We start from the raw sequence: 17,620 nt of genomic DNA on the forward strand, positions 1-17,620 counted from the left end.
AGTGCTACTTAACATTAACATCATATCTTGTGATTCCAAGATGGCGTAGCAGTCAGACGTCTTTGTCTTTGTCCTGTCGTGTCCCTTGTACAGTGGGGCAAAAAAGTATTTAGTCAACCACCAATTGTGCAAGTTCTCCCACTTATAAAGATGAGAGAGGCCTGTCATTTTCATTATAGGTACACTTCAACTATGACAGACAAAATGAGAAAATAAAATCCAGAAAATCACATTGGAGGATTTTTAATGAATTTATTTGCAAATTATAGTGGAAAATAAGTATTTGGTCACTGTATTTGATTTCTGTCTCTCACAGACCTGTAACTTCTTCTTTAAGAGGCTCCTCTGTCTTCCACTCGTTACCTGTATTAATGGCACCTGTTTGAACTTGTTATCAGTATAAAAAGACACCTGTCCACAACCTCAAACAGTCACACTCCAAACTCCACTATGGCCAAGACCAAAGAGCTGACACCAGAAACAAAATTGTAGACCTGCACCAGGCTGGGAAGACTGGCTGGGAAGAAATCAACTGTGGGAGCAATTATTAGGAAATGGAAGACATACAAGACCACTGATAATCTCCCTTGATCTGGGGCTCCACGCAAGATCTCACCCCGTGGGGTCAAAATGATCACAAGAACGGTGAGCAAGAATCCCAGAACCACATGGAGAGACCTAGTGAATGACCTGCAGAGAGCTGGGACCAAAGTAATAAAGCCTACCATCAGTAACACACTACGCCGCCAGGGACTCAAATCCTGCATTGCTATACGTGTCCCCCTGCCTAAGCCAGTACATGTCCAGGCCCGTCTGAAGTTAGCTAGAGAGCATTTGGATGAAACCAAAATATAACTTTTTGGTAAAAACTCAACTCGTCGTGTTTGGAGGACAAAGATTGCTGAGTTGCATCCAAAGAACACCATACCTACTGTGAAGCATGGGGGTGGAAACATCATGCTTTGGAGCAGTTTTTCTGCAAAGGGACCAGGACGACTGATCCGGGTAAAGGAAATAATGAATGGGGCCATGTATCGTGAGATTTTGAGTGAAAACCTCCTTCCATCAGCAGGGGCATTGAAGATGAAACGTGGCTGGGTCTTTCAGCATGACAATGATCCCGAACACACCACCCGGGCAACAAAGGAGTGGCTTCTTAAGAAGCATTTCAAGGTCCTGGAGTGGTCTAGCCAGTCTCCAGATCTAAACCCCATAGAAAATCTTTTGGAGGGAGTTGAAAGTCCGTGTTGCCCAGCAACAGCCCCAAAACATCACTGCTCTGGAGGAGATCTGCATGGAGGAATGGGCCAAAATACCAGCAACAGTGTGTGAAAACCTTGTGAAGACTTACAGAAAACATTTGACCTCTGTCATTGCCAACAAAGGGTATATAACAAAGTATTGAGATAAACTTTTGGTATTGACCAAATACTTATTTTCCACCATAATTTGCAAATAAATTAATGAAAAATCCTACAATGTGATTTTCTGGATTTTTTTTTCTCATTTTGTCTGTCATAGTTGAAGTGTACCTATGATGAAAATTACAGGCCTCTCTCATCTTTTTAAGTGGGAGAACTTTCACAATTGGTGGCTGACTAAATACTTTATTGCCCCACTGTATCTTTTGATATCTTTTTTAAATATTTTCCTAAACCTCAACTTCTAAATACTCTCCTGAAATCCGCCTCACCCAATGTGGCATGGGTCTGTTTTTTTCTAAAGTATTTCTATTTACTTTGGATCTGGAATCCCTAAACTGAAGCTACCCAGCTAACTAGCTACCAGCTATCAGTCAGCAAAGCACTGCTAGCTGTCATCAGCTAACCTATAGCTTGGAAAGCTCTCACCAGTTCGTACAACGTGACTCAAACCAGAGCATAACAGACCTATTTTTCTCTCCATATCCCCGGATTCCTATCGCAAACTCTAAACCTTTTCATCTGGATCTTCGCAACTAGCTAACTGCAATCCCGGGTGAATACTCCTGGCTAGCATTTCCATTCCGGAGCAAGCGCAAATTAGCCTGAAGCTAGCCCGGTTAGGGCTCCTGGGCTACCAGCAAAGCACACTCCTGGGCTACAATATCCAGACACCTTCTACTGCCGGTACGGGGCACGGAATCCCGCCGATCTTCTACAACTGGAATACCGACATAATCTGCCCAAGGATTCCAACAGGCCCCTCAGGCGCGACGTCCGCTGAAGGCCCATTCTGCTAACCGCGGCCTGCTAGCTATCTAGAGCTATTTGGAACCCTACTAATCCACGACTGGTCTATCAACGTCACCGCACGAGGAGGCAAAAACAGACTTTCCTCCATCGCGACATCCCCCAAAGGCCTTTCTACTAACTTGCTAGCCCCGGTCTGCTAACTGCTTTCTTACTAGCCCCGGTTTGCTAACTGCTAGCTTGTTAGCCCCGGCCTGCTAACTGTCTGAATTTCCGTGTCCCCAGCCATCCCAACCACTCACTGGACCCATACGATCACTCGAAAACATAATGTTAACTTTCACTGCTATGTGGATGACACACAGCTGTACATTTCAATGATACATGGTGAAGCCCCAAAATTGCCCTCGCTTGAAGCATGTGTTTCAGACATAAGGAAGTGGATGGCTGCAAACTTTCTACTTTTAAACTCAGACAAAACAGAGATGCTTGTTCTAGGTCCCAAGAAACAAAGAGATCTTCTGTTGAATCTGACAATTAATCTTAATGGTTGTACAGTCGTCTCAAATAAAACTGTGAAGGACCTCGGCGTTACTCTGGACCCTGATCCCTCTTTTGAAGAACATATCAAGACTGTTTCAAGGTCAGATTTTTCCATCTACGTAACATTGCAAACATCAGAAACTTTCTCTCCAAAAATGATGCAGAAAAATGTATCCATGTTTTTGTCACTTCTAGGTTAGACTACTGCAATGCTCTACTTTCCGGCTACCCGGATAAAGCACTAAGTAAACTTCAGTTAGTGCTGAATACGGCTGCTAGAATCCTGACTAGAACCAAAAAATGTGATCATATTACTCCAGTGCTAGCCTCCCTCCCTTCCTGTCAAGGCAAGGGCTGATTTCAATGTTGCTAACCTACAAAGCATTACATAGGCTTGCTCCTACCTATCTCTCTGATTTGGTCCTGCCGTACAGGGCCTACACGTATGCTACGGTCACACGACGCAGGCCTCCTAATTGTCCCTAGAATTTCTAAGCAAACAGAGGGAGGCAGGGCTTTCTCCTATAGAACTCAATTTTTATGGAATGGTCTGCCTACCCATGTGAGAGACGCAAACTCGGTCTGAACCTTTAAGTCTTTACTGAAGACTCATCTCTTCAGTGGATCATATGATTGAGTGTAGTCTGGCCCAGGAGTGTGAAGGTGAACGGAAAGGCTCTGGAGCAACGAACCGCCCTTGCTGTCTCTGCCTGGCCGGTTCCCCTCTTTCCACTGGATTCTTTGACTCTAACCCTATTAAAGGGGCTGAGTCACTGGCTTACTAGGGCTCTTTCATACTGTACCTAGGAGGGGTGCATCACTTGAGTGGGTTGAGTCACTGATGTGATCTTCCTGTCTGAGATGGCGCCCCCCCTTGGGTTGTGCCGTGGCGGAGATCTTTGTGGGCTATACTCGGCCATGTCTCAGGATGGTAAGTTGGTGGTTGAAGATATCCCTCTAGTGGTGTGGGGGCTGTGCTTTGGCAAAGTGGGTGGGGTTATATCCTTCCTGTTTGGCCTGTCCGGGGGTGTCATCGGATGGGGCCACAGTGTCTCCTGACCCCTCCTGTCTCAGCCTCCAGTATTTATGCTGCAGTAGTTTGTGTCGGGGGGCTAGGGTCAGTTTGTTATATCTGGAGTACTTCTCCTATCCGGTGTACTGCGTGAATTTAAGTATGTTCTCTCTAATTCTCTCTTTCTCTCTTTATTTCTCTCTCTCAGAGGACCTGAGCCCTAGGACCATGCCTCAGGACTACCGGGCATGATGACTCCTTGCTGTCCCCAGTCCACCTGGCTGTGCTGCTGCTCCAGTTTCAACTGTTCTGCCTGTGATTATTATTATTTGACCATGCTGGTCATTTATGAACATTTGAACATCTTGGCCATGTTCCGTTATAATCTCCACCCGGCACAGCCAGAAGAGGACTGGCCACCCCACATAGCCTGGTTCCTCTCTAGGTTTCTTCCTAGGTTTTTGCCTTTCCTAGCCACCGTGCTTCTACACCTGCATTGCTTTCTGTTTGGGGTTTGAGGCTGGGTTTCTGTACAGCACTTTGAGATATCAACTGATGTACGAAGGGCTATATAAATACATTTGATTTGATTTGATTTTACTTGGCTACGCATGCCTCTCTCTAATATTAATATGCCTCGTCCATTACTGTCCTTCTTAGTGATTACTGTCTTATTTCACTGTAGAGCCTCTAGCCCTGCTCAATAGGCCTTAACCAACTATGTTGTTCCACCTCCTACATATGTGATGACATCACCTGGTTTAAAAGTCTCTAGAGACTATATATCTCTCATCATTACTCAATGCCTAGGTTTACCTTCAATGTACTCACATCCTACCTTACCTTTGTCTGTACACTATGCCTTGAATCTATGCTATTGTGCCCAGAAACCTGCTACTTTTACGTTCTAGACGGCCAGTTTGTATAGCCTTTAGCCGTACCCTTATCCTACTTCTCCTCTGTTCCTCTGGTGATGTAGAGGTTAATCCAGGTCCTGCAGTGCCTAGCTCCACTCCCAATCCCCAGGTGCTCTCATTTGTTGACTTCTGTAACCGTAAAAGCCTTGATTTCATACATGTTAACATTAGAAGCCTACTGTTTTACTCACTGTTATAGCACACTCTGCCAACCCGGATGTCTTAGCCGTGTCTGAATCCTGGTTTAGGAAAACCACCAAAACCCTGAAATCTCCATTCCTAACTAAAACATTTTCCGCCAAGACAGAACTGACAAAGGAGGCGGTGTTGCAATCTACTGCAAAGATAGCCTGCAGAGTTCTGTCTTACTATCCAGGTCTGTACCCAAACAATTTGAGCTTCTACTTCAAAAAATTCACCTTCCCAGAAGCAAGTCTCTCACCATTGCCGCTTGCTATAGACCACCCTCTGCCCCCAGATATGCCCTCGACACCATATGTGAATTGATTGCCCCCCATCTATCTTCTGAGCTCGTGCTCACCCTCCAAATACACCTCTGCTCTTTTCAATCAATATCTCAGCAATCACTGCCTCATTTCCTGCATCCGTAATGGGTCTCCGATCAAACGACCACCCCTCATCACTGTCAAACACTCCCTAAACACTTCTGCGGGCAGGCCTTTCTAATCGAACTGCCCGGGGTATCCTGGAATGACATTGACCTCATCCCGTCAGTAGAGGATGCCTGGTTATTCTTTAAAAGTTCCTTCCTCACCATCTTAAAAAAGCATGCTCTATTAATTTTTTTTTTTAACCACGAATAGATATAGTCCTTGGTTCACTCCCGACCTGTCTGCCCTTGACCAGCACAAAAACATCCTGTGGCATTCTGCATTAGCATCGAATAGCCTAACTTCCCTGCAACCTTTCAGGGAAGTTAGGAACAAATATACACAGGCAGTTAGGAAAGCTAAGGCTAGCTTTTTCAAACAGAAATGTGCATCCTGTAGTATAAACTCCAAAAAGTTCTGGGACACTGTAAAGTCTATGGAGAATAAGAGCACCACCTCCCAGCTGCCCACTGCTCTGAGAATAGGGAACACTGTTACCACCGATAAATCCACTATAACTGAGATTTTCAATAAGCATTTCTCTACGGCTGGCCATGCTTTCCACCTGGCTACCCCTACCCCGGTCAACTGCCCAGCACCCTCCACAGCAACCCGGCCAAGCCCCCACCATTTCTCCTTCACCCAAATCCAGATAGCTGAGGTTCTGAAAGAGCTGCAAAATCTGGACCCCTACAAATCAGCCGGGCTAGACAGTCTGGACCCTCTCTTTCTAAAATGATCTGCCGAAATTGTTGCAACCCCTATTATTAGCCTGTTCAACCTCTCTTTCGTATCGTCTGAGATTCCCAAAGTTTGGAAAGCTGCTGCGGTCATCCCCCTCTTCAAAGGGTGTGACACTCTAGACCCAAACTGCTACAGACCTATATCTATCCTACCCTGTCTTTCTAAGGTCTTCGAAAGCCAAGTTAACAAACAGATTACTGACCATTTCGAATCCCACCATACCTTCTCTGCCATGCAATCTGGTTTCAGAGCTGGTCATGGGTGCACCTCGGCCACACTCAACGTCCTAAATGATATCATAACCACCATCGATAAGAAACATTACTGTGCAGCCGTATTCATTAACCTGGCCAAGGCTTTCGAATCTGTCAATCACCACATTCTCATTGTCAGACTCGCCATCCTTGGTTTCTCGAATTATAGACTTACCTGATTTACTAACTACTTCTCTGATAGAGTTCAGTGTGTCAAATCAGAGGGCATGTTGTCTGGACCTCTGGCAGTCTCTATGGGGGTGCCACAGGGTTCAATTCTCGGGCCAACTCTCATCTCTGTATACATCAATGATGTCGCTCTGCTGCTGGTGATTATCTGATCCACCTCTACGCAGACGACAACATTCTGTATATTTCTGGCCCCTCTTTGGACACTGTGTTAACTAACCTCCAGACGAGCTTCAATGCCATACAACTCTCCTTCCGTGGCCTCCAACTGCTCTTAAATGCAAGTAAAACTAAATGCATGCTATTCAATCGATCACTGCCTGCACCTGCCCGCCTGTCCGGCATCAATACTCTGGACGACTCTGAATACGTGGACAACTACAAATACCTAGGTGTCTGGTTAGACTGTAAACTCTCCTTCCAGACTCACATTAAGCATCTCCAATCCAAAATTATATCTTGAATCGGCTTCCTATATCGCAAGCATCCTTCACTCATGCTGCCAAACATACCCTCGTAAAACTGACCATCCTACCGATCCTCGACTTTGGTGATGTCATCTATAAAATAGCCTGCAACACTGTACTCAACAAAGTGGATGCAGTCTATCACAGTGCCATCCGTTTTGTCACCAAAGCCCCATACACTACCCACCACTGGTTGGCCCTCGCTTCATACTCATCACCAAACCCACTGGCTACAGGTTATCTCCAAATCTCTGCTAGGTAAAGCCCCACCTTATCTCAGCTCACTGGTCAGCATGGCAGCACCGACTCGTAGCACGCGCTCCAGCAGGTTTATCTCACTGGTCACCCCCAAAGCCAATTCCTACTTTGGTCGCCTTTCCTTCCAGTTCTCTGCTGCCAATGACTGGAACAAACTGCAAAAATCACTGAAGCTGGAGACTCATATCTCCCTCACAAACTTTAAACACCAGCTCACAGATCACTGCATCTGTACATAGCCCATCTGTAAACAGCCTATCTATCTATCTACCTCATCCCCATACTGTATTTATTTATTTATCTTGCTCCTTTGCACCCCAGTATCTCTACCTGAACATTCATCTTCTGCACATCTACCATTCCAGTGTTTAATTGCTATATTGTAATTTACTTTGCCACTATGGCCTATTTATTTCCTTAACTCCCTTATCTTACCTAATTTTCACTCACTGTCTGTAGACTTTTTTTCTTTTTTTCTACTGCATTATTGACTGTATGTTTTGTTTATTCCATGTGTAAGTCTGTGTTGTTGTATGTATCAAATTGCTATGCTTTATCTTGGCCAGGTCACAGTTGTAAATTAGAACTTGTTCTCAACTAGCCTACCTGGTTTTACATAAAGGTGAAATAAAAAAAATATTTTAAAAATCACTGTCGCTATTACTTTAACAAAGCCAATAGGTCATGGCACTACCTGCCATTCAAAACAGAATAGAAGAAGGAGAAGAAATTATGTTTGTCTAATAAAGGACAGGGGGGTGACAACCATCTCTTAGAGAAGAGGTAAACAATAAGAGAGGAAGGTGGATTTGGGTGCTTAGAGGCATAGAAGGATATTGGGCTCTGAGGCTCTTCTTCAGGCTCTGATCCTGGGCCTCGTGCCCTTACCTGTGGAGACCCAAGGGTGACTGATGGTCTGCCAGGGATCTGAAGACAGATTTGAGGATTGAAAAGGGAACTAGGTGCTGATGGTTTGGCGGTGGTGCAACAGCTTGATCTCACTAAGCCTCCCAAAGAACACGATAATCCAGATAGAAGAAGGGAGTAGTACAGTAGAAGTCACGGGAGTAAATGTCACCAGGGAATAGGGAATAGGATCATAGAAAGCAGGGAGTTGTAGAAGGTTATACTGAGGACAATGTATACACGTCCTAAAACCCTCAAACCTCCCAAGGTGGAATCCATCCAAACCTATCTCAATACCCCCAAATATAGGGAAGTCGTTCCAAGCCCAACAAATCCTTTTGACATAGGCTAGCTGATATCATCTGTATAAAACAGCTTGATGTAGATGTTGCTTCAGCTGACCAACACGATACAGCCTGAAGCCCCTAGACGTCATCTGTTTGCCGATGTAGATATCTTTTTTAATGGAAAATACATTTCGTTTCCAATGGATTTAACTACTCGAAGGGTCTCATACCTGTTACAAAACTTCAGATATATGAGGTATTACACTGACTCCAGTTTTGAAGAGCACTCAATGACTTGGGAGGTGTATGAAAGCTGGTGTGTGGCCCAGATCAAAGCGGTGTGCTTTTGATCGTCCAGTGCTTGTCCGTGGAAGTCTCATCTGTGGTTTAAAGCCTGCAGGTGATCAGGGACTGGGGCTGAAGTGCAATACCTGCTGTTCATATCTATCCCAGTTCTGTTTTTCAAATAAAATAAACTACTACACTTTTTATTCCCCTAGAAAGGACTTCAATGCAAGGTCTTAAAACCAAACGATTCGTTGTGGTTATAGAGACCAAAAAAAATACTAGTCCTGATTGCTGTCGCCGCATCTGGACTCTCTGACACTTGTTGTCTTTCCCCTATTCAGGTTAGGGTATCACTACTTTTCCCAAATCTTGGAGAGTATATGTCCCCATTATTCCATAAATTCCCCCTCTTCGACCACGTCCAACTTTGTATCAGCACGGCTGATCCACCCAGTTTGGAGAACAATAGAGGGTTTGATTCCATCTCTCCTGTAAAACTGGGAGCCACTCAGACGGGTGTTTTTATGGTTTATGATAGATGATCCAGAGGATGTTTCCAATAGAGAGAACCTGAGAGATGCCATGCCAATGCTTCTCTCCCCTTGATTACACACACTAAGATGATAGCTGGGAATTGAAGACTCGCCCATCACTGAAATCCTTTGTTGTTACCGCCACATGTGTTTCAGGGAATCCACACACACATTAAAGCAATAAAAGTATGTTTTTTTTTTACTACAGACAAGTCGATGTCAGTCCAACTTTCTCTGCTTTCTGGAGGAAGTTGAGTAAGAGTTAGAAAGAGAGAGAGACAGAAAGAGAGAGAGAGACAGATAGCAACAGAGGGAGTGAAAGAGACCGTAGAATCAAGAGATAAATTGACAGAAAGACATTGTCTTCTCATCTGTATCCTGGACTGCTCTGACACTGAAATGAGTCACACATGCCAAATGCCCTATTCCTGCCACACGCGTGGCCGATGACTAAAGCCGACTTCCACCGTCGTACCTCATCTCTTCTCCTTTATTAAATCCCAACCACCCAAAGCTCTGACTCACTCCCCCAGACTTAAGGGTCAGTGCCAATTATGGCTCCTGTCAAATGTCCTCTCATCCATCCGTTCTTCCCTCCGGTTTCGCCCACTGAGTGTCTAACCTTGTCTGTGAAATAATCACAAAGGGCAGGCCTCCAAAGATCAGCAGAGCAACCAGTTAGATAATGTGGCTGGTCACTGGTAAATCAACTCATTAGTGTCCCTACGGCTTTCTTATAGGATAAACAACTGTCAATAACTGATGTCGGTGGGACCAAAGTGAAATATACTGTAAGGTTGTTGGAACCATAAGTTGATAATGTTTATCATGTGTAATTTATGTAGCCAACGGCGGCCTACCTACCTGTGTAGATCTCTGCCTCTGAGGGGTCCTCCACCCGCTTGTGCTGGATGATGTAATCAGAGACCTTATAGCCAATCAGTGGCTCCACATCCAACCACTCCAGGGCCACCATGGTGCTGGAGGGTTCCAGGTGAGGGGCCAGTCTAAGCCTGAGACAGAGAGAGAGAGAGAGAGAGAGAGAGAGAGAGACAGAAAGAGAGAGACAGAGAGAGACAAAGAGAGGAGGAGAGGTGGTTCACTTTAATACATTAACAATATGAGAAGTCAACTGACACTGGGGACTAGTTTCCTGGGCACATTAAACTTACACCTGGACTAAAAAGCGTGTTCAATAAAGAATCTTAGTTGAAATATTTTTTTAGTCCAGGACCAGGCTTACTCTGTGTTGGGGAAACCAGCCCTAAGAATATGTTAATAAAATGTTTAGACCAGATATGGAGAGCAAGTTGGAATCCTCAATGTATCCATTCGACAAATCAAACAAGCAAGTAGGTCCATTAAATTTAATGTGGAAATCCACTGGAGAGCCATTGTCTATTCAGTGCCTTGTATCTCTCTCCAAAAGTTCTGAGGGTTACAATAGCTGGGGTGTATGATGACTCACAATAAAGCTGGGGTAGGAGAACAAGACAAAATGTTCTTTCATGGGAGTGAGCACCGGGGGTGTTGGGAACAACTGACACAATTAAAGGTTAGTCTCAGACCTCCAACAGTTCTCCCTAGGGTTGGATAGATATGAGGTAGGCTCTGACTTACACAGGCTTCCTCAGGGGACTGCAGTTGGGAAGGCCGTCTTTACTGAAGGCACTCAGGTCACAGCGACACCAGTTGTCGATGACATCGCCCTTGCCTGTGCACCAGTATGAGCTCATGGTGGCGCTCTTGAACGCCTACGAAAGGTAACAGGTGAGAAAATTGCAATTATTTTCAGTACGTTGCCCTTCTGTGACACTCTGAGTCATCCAGGCTCCAAGATGTCTGTTCCTACACCTCTACGTGTCCCCCTTCTCCCCCCTACCGACGGTACCCCCCGGCATCGTCACAGTCACACACGGGGGGCTCAAGATTCTTACCTCCACCACAGGAAGAGTCGGGTGGTGATGGTCTGACGATACATGAGTGAGTAAGCTTGGCGATGTACCTGACATGTTCCTGTCTTGTGGTAATTGGGAATGGTGACACATAAAGGTCAGTGTGTGTGTGTGTGTGTGTGTGTGTGTGTGTGTGTGTGTGTGTGTGTGTGTGTGTGTGTGTGTGTGTGTGTGTGTGAGAGAGAGAGAGAGAGAGAGAGAGAGAGAGAGAGAGAGAGAGAGAGAGAGAGAGAACAAAAAAAAAGAAAGTGAAGGAGACAGAGAGCAAGAGAGACAGAGAGAGAATGTCGTAAGTTTCTGTCTCCAAAGTTTTCAAGTTTCTACCAAGGTAAGGGCCAAAAGGCCAAAAAGGTGCATTTCCTCAATCTCAATAATCCGAAACATCGCCAAGATCATGATCGTATATCACTCCAACTCTTTCCAACTAAATTGTGCTGTTTCATCAACAAAATAAAGGGCACCATCATGATTATCCCTGAAGGCCAACCAAATAAAATAAGGTGACGTCAGTGCTGTGCCAAGCCACGGGCATGTCTAACGCAGAGTTCAGGGGAGTTCGCAGGCACTTTGGCTCCCCGTCACACCGGCCAATCAATGGAGCACTTAGTTATTTATGTACGGTAATTGGTTGGCAGTGCCGCTTTGCACGGACGGCTAAGAGACGCACGGCACAGACACACCGGAGAACATCCGGAAACATTAATGCTGAGCAACAGGCCCGTCCAATGATAAAGCCAACAAAGCCAAAGGAAGCCTCCCAATAAGCCATAACACTTAGTCAGTCATCCAGAGGAAAGTGATTCTCCGATGTCTTCTGTATTCCCCTAACCCCAACCACCCTATCAACCCACCACCACAAACAAAGAAACATACGCGCACACATGCAAGCATTGACATGCACACACGCACACAAAAAAATGACTCAAGCACACATGCGCAGACACACAGGTCATTCTTGAATTGCAGTGGCATTAGCATTACTCGACTTTGCAACAATGAAAAACACTTTAAAATGACAGATACACATCATACATGTGTTTGTTTATATTGAACTGTTTATCAATGATAAAACATAATGCAAGTCCTTCAAACTGCAAAACTTCACCTTAAAGTAACTGTCCAGATTTCTATAAAATGAGTGAAATAGTTTTCCTTCCAAAATAAATATAGTTAAAAAGCAGCTTTTCTGTTTTGGAATGGTGTGGGTGTACCCAAACAAGAAAATGGTGTGGGCATACACCGGTCATTAAACATATTAATGCGAGCAGACTGCTGATTGGTTGATCGAATATCTATCTATTATTGAACGCTTGAAAGTAAACAAAACTATTTAGAGCAGCACCACAGATATTGAGATGAGCGAGATGCAAGATTTTGCTCTCACATAGTATCTGTGCATGTGCTGTGTATGGTCCCCACAGTGACCATACATACATATCTCAATCAGAAGCCATGGATTACAGGCAACATCCGCACTGAGCTAACGGCTAGAACTGCCACTTTCATATATACTTCCATTCATTTTTTTATCTGGTACCCGGCTACCTTCAGACCAGTCTTGTGAGGCTTGTGGACATCCTAGAGCAAAATAACCAACATGTACGTGTTCGTGACAGACTCACCTTTCCATTTTAGCATTTATCCCAAACTGTTCGGATGCTACAGACAAAAGTTGGCACTTCAGACAGTTTTTATTATGCTAATTAGATGTATTATGAAACCTCTCCCTGACCCAGTCTGTAATACCTACATGTTTCAAGCAGACCATCATAGTTCCTGTGCCCAAGACCGCCAAGGTAACCTATCTAAATGACTATCGCCCCGTAGCATTCACATCTGTAGCCATGAAATGCTTTGAAAGGCTGTTCATGACTCACATCAAAACCATCATCCCACCCTGGACCCACTCAAAGTCGCATAACCCCCCCCCCAACAGAGTCACAGAGGACGCAATTTCTATTGCACTACACACGGCTCTTTCCCACTGTACAAAATTAACACCTATGGGAGAATGCTGTTCATTGACTACAGCTCAGTGTTCAACACCATAGTGCCCTCCAAGCTCATCATTAAGCTAAGGACCCTGGGACCGAATACCTACCTCTGCAACTGGATCCTGGACTTCCTGACGGGACACCCCCAGGTGGTGAGGGGAGGCAACAACATATCCGCCATGCTGACCCTCAACACAGGTGCCCCTCAGGGGTGCATGCTTAGTCCCTTCCTGTACTCCCTGTTTACCGACGACTGTATGGCCGTGTATGACTCCAAAACCTTCATTATGTTTGCTGATGACCTGTGGAAGGCTTGATCACCGACGTCAATGAGACAGCCTTTAGGGAAGAGGTCAGAGACCTGGCAGTGTGGCAATGCCTCTTTCCACTCTGGAGGCTGAAAGTATTTGGCATGGCCCTCAAATCCTCAAAAAGTTCTACAGCTGCACCATTTAGAACATCTTGACTGTCTGCATCACCACTTGGTATTAACTGCTTGGCATCTAACCGTAAGGCGCTACAGAGAGTAGTGTGTACAGCCCAGTACAAAACTCGGGCAGAGCTCCCTGCCATTCAGGACCTCTATACTAGGCGGTGTCAGAGGAAGGCCCTAAAAATGGTCAAAGACTCCAGCCACCCAAGTCAAATCAAATCAAATTAAAATGTATTTGTCACGTGTGCCGAATACAACAGGTGAGTGACATGCTTACTTACAGGCTCTAACCAATAGTGCAAAAAATTTATTAGGTGAACAATAGGTGAGTAAAGAAATAAACACAACAGTAAAAAGACAGTGAAAAATAACAGTAGCGAGGCTATATACAGTAGTGAGGCTATAAAAGTAGCGAGGCTACATACAGACACCGGTTAGTCAGGCTGATTGAGGTAGCATGTACATGTAGATATGGTTAAAGTGACTATGCATATACGATGGACAGAGAGTAGCAGTAGCGTAAAAGAGGGGGTGGTGGGTGGCGGGACACAATGCAGATAGCCCAGGTAGACAGTTGTCTCTGCTAACGCATGGCAAGCAGTACAGATGCACCAAATCTGTAACCAACAGGACCCTGAACAGCTTCTACCCTCAAGCCATAAGAGTGCTAAACAGTTTGTTAAATAGTTAACCAAAAAGCTACCCGGACTATCTGCATTGACCTTTATTGCACAAACTTTTTTCACTCATCACATACGCTGCTTCTGTTTACTAGCTATCCTTTTATTCCTAGTTACAGTTGAAGTCGGAAGTTTTTTAACAATTTAATCCTAGTAAAAATTCCCTGAATGTGAAATGTGAGAATAATAGTAGACAGAATTATTTCAGCTTTTATTTCTTTCATCACATTCCCAGTGGGTCAGAAGTTTACATACACTAAATTAGTATTTGGTAGCATTGCCTTTAAATTGTTTAACTTGGGTCAAACGTTTCGGGTAGCCTTCCACAAGCTTCCCACAATAAGTTGGGTGAATTTTGGCCCGTTCCACCTGACAGAGTTGGTGTAACCGAGTCAGGTTTGTAGGCCTGCTTGCTCGCGCACGCTTTTTCAGTTCTGCCTACACATTTTCTATAGGATTGAGGTCAAGGCTTTGTGATGGCCACTCCAATACCTTGACTTTGTTGTCCTTAAGCCATTTTGCCACAACTTTGGAAGTATGCTTGGGGTCATTGTCTATTTGGAAGACCCATTTGCAACCAAGCTTCAACTTCCTAACGGATGTCTTTAGATGTTGCTTCAATATATGCACATAATTGTCCTACCTCATGATGCCATCTATTTTGTGAAGTGCACCAGTCCCTACTGCAGCAAAGCACCCCCACAACATGATGCTGCCACCCCCGTGCTTTACGGTTGGGATGGTGTTCTTTGGCTTGCAAGTCTCCCCCTTTTTCCTCCAAACATGGTCATTATGGCCAAACAGTTTTCTTTTTGTTTCATCAGACCAGAGAACATTTCTCCAAAAAGTAGAATCTTTGTCGCCATGTGAAGTTGCATACCGTAGTCTGGCTTTTTTATGGCGGTTTTGGAGCAGTGGCTTCTTCCTTGCTGAGCGGCCTTTCAGGTTATGTCAATATAGGACTCGATTTACTGTGGATATAGATACTTGTATACCTGTTTCCACCAGCATCTTCACAGGGTCCTTTGCTGTTGTTCTGGGATTGATTTGCACTTTTTGCACCAAAGTACGTTCATCTCTAGGAGATAGAACGCATCTCCTTCCTGAGTGATATGATGGCTGCGTGGTCCCATGGTGTTTATACTTGCATACTATTGTTTGTACATATGAACGTGGTATCTTCAGGCGTTTGGAAATTGCTCCCAAGGTCCCCCCAAACAATTCTAAGGTCTTGGCTGATTTCTTTTGATTTTCCCATGATGTCAAGCAAAGAGGCACTGAGTTTGAAGGTAGGCCTTGAAATATATCCACAGGTGCACCTCCAATCGACTCAAATTATGTAAATTAGCCTATCAGAAGCTCCTAAAGCCATGACATCATTTTCTGTAATTTTCTGTTGTGTTTAAAGGCACAGTCAACTTAGTGTATGTAAACTTCTGACCTACTGGATGTAAACTTCTGACCCACTGGAATTGTGATACAGTGAAATAATCTGTCTCTAAACAATTGTTGGAAAAATTACTTGAGTCATGCACAAAGTAGATGTCCTAACCGACTTGCCAAAACTATAGTTTGTTAACAAGAAATTTGTGGAGTGGTTGAAAAACAAGTTTTAATGACACCAATCTAACTAAGTGTATGTAAACTTCCGACTTACCTCGTAACCCTGTACATTGACTTGGTACTGGTACCCCATATATATATATAAGTTATCATTACTCATTGTGTATTTATTACTACCTTTAATATTACGTTTTACTTCTCTCCCTGCATTGTTGGGAAGGGCCCATAACTAAGCATTTCAGTGTTAGTCCATACCTGTTGTTTATGAAGCATGTGACAAATACATTTTTTTAGAATGGTTAAAATAATTTAAAGTCAAAAGCTACCATATTAGTTGATTTAGAATGGGAAGATGTACCCAAATAAACTTAAATAAATTAAATAATTATAGATAAATGAACATATTTCCCCCCAAAATGTCATGGCCCAATGCTATTGCAATTTAAGAACAGCCCACATACACACTGATTCCCACACGTGGTCATTCTCTTTCACTGGAGAAGCGCCAAAGATGATTTGTGATGTGAATTTCAGTATTTGAGATGGAGATCGAGATGAAACCAGCTCAGGCCATATAGAGGCAGACACTGAGAATGGAATGCCTCCAGAAGCCGATGTTGGCATCCCACGAAACTACGGTAACATAGTTAGCTCTAAAAGCCCATGGAAACTGAGTTCCTCAGCCTCACTCACTTAGTGCTGTGGATCCAGCTCTGGACAGTGCAGCAGCAAAATAGACTGTGCAGCAAGAGATAAAGAGAGAGGAAAAAAGAATGACTGAAGCAGAGTGAAAGAAAGAAAAGGAGAGAAAACGGAATAAAAGAAACAGAGCCAGAGAAAAACTGAGAAAGGAGAAGGCAGTGTGTATTCTTTTAGTGTAATGTAAGGGAGATAGGCTGGGTTGCCTCCAGCGAGCCGATAGGATCAACAGGCCTCCAGCAGTCAGTCAGTCAGGTCTTTCCCCTTATTTACTCTCCAACACAACCCCCTCCAAACGAGCCAGCAGAATGAACCCATATTAAGGGGGAGCGCACTAGGCCCTAACCAACACTGCCATCCACAGCAACCATATAATGACTTTCCTGAGAGTGACAGACAAGGTTAGAGAAATTAAATGGGGATGAAAGTGATTGCATTTCTTGAGATAATGAGATCCCCCGCCAACCACGTGGCTGATTGTTGGCTGAGAGAGAGAGAGAGAGAGAGAGAGAGAGAGAGAGAGAGAGAGAGAGAGAGAGAGAGAGAGAGAGAGAGATAGAGAGAGAGAGAGAGAGAGAGAGAGAGAGAGAGAGAGAGAGAGAGAGAGATGACCTCCTCTACAGTCCTCTACAGTCCGCACCTCAGTCAATGGGAATCAGGCCATCAGCAAACACATCAGGAAGCCTTTGGGGAACACATGCATGCAAACTCATAGACAAACATGAGAAATGATCTCAAATGCTGTGGGAGGATGGGTGGAGACCCCAGCTCTGGCCGGCCTTGCTTGACTGCACAGCTGCACTCACAACTGAAACATAGACAAACCGATTACGGCCCTGTGTTAACGTTTCAAAGAGTAATGCAATCCAGTCTCAACTGGGTAAACAGGGGGAATCTAATTGTGGCTCGGAAGGGGTAGGAGAGGTAACACCAACCAAAAAACAACAACAGAACAGACAGGAGCCTTTTAGGGATATATGGGAAGTGTTAATATGTTAAGCATGTTTAGAATATAACAAAATATGTGACACACACACACACAGGAAAATCCCTCCACGTGACCGGGCACAATTCTGCATGCAGCCAAAACACCGGGTGGAACTACATCCTGTTACA

At 44.5% G+C, this 17,620-nt stretch overlaps 1 protein-coding gene across 1 annotated transcript in view; it reads right to left on the minus strand.

Annotated features, from left to right (window-relative positions):
• The window catches only part of LOC110523598 (astrotactin-2-like), a 430,658-nt gene that overhangs the window by 69,445 nt on the left and 343,593 nt on the right, over positions 1 to 17,620 (minus strand). Inside the window, exons 18-19 of the mRNA XM_036977273.1 lie at positions 10,801 to 10,934; positions 10,045 to 10,193 (exon numbers count right to left, since the gene is read on the minus strand). Of these exons, the coding sequence (XP_036833168.1) occupies positions 10,045 to 10,193; positions 10,801 to 10,934 (283 nt within the window). The remainder of the gene's footprint in view (positions 1 to 10,044; positions 10,194 to 10,800; positions 10,935 to 17,620) is intronic.

The sequence above is a fragment of the Oncorhynchus mykiss genome, chromosome 5 (assembly GCF_013265735.2).
Source record: "Oncorhynchus mykiss isolate Arlee chromosome 5, USDA_OmykA_1.1, whole genome shotgun sequence".
NCBI lineage: Eukaryota > Metazoa > Chordata > Actinopteri > Salmoniformes > Salmonidae > Oncorhynchus > Oncorhynchus mykiss.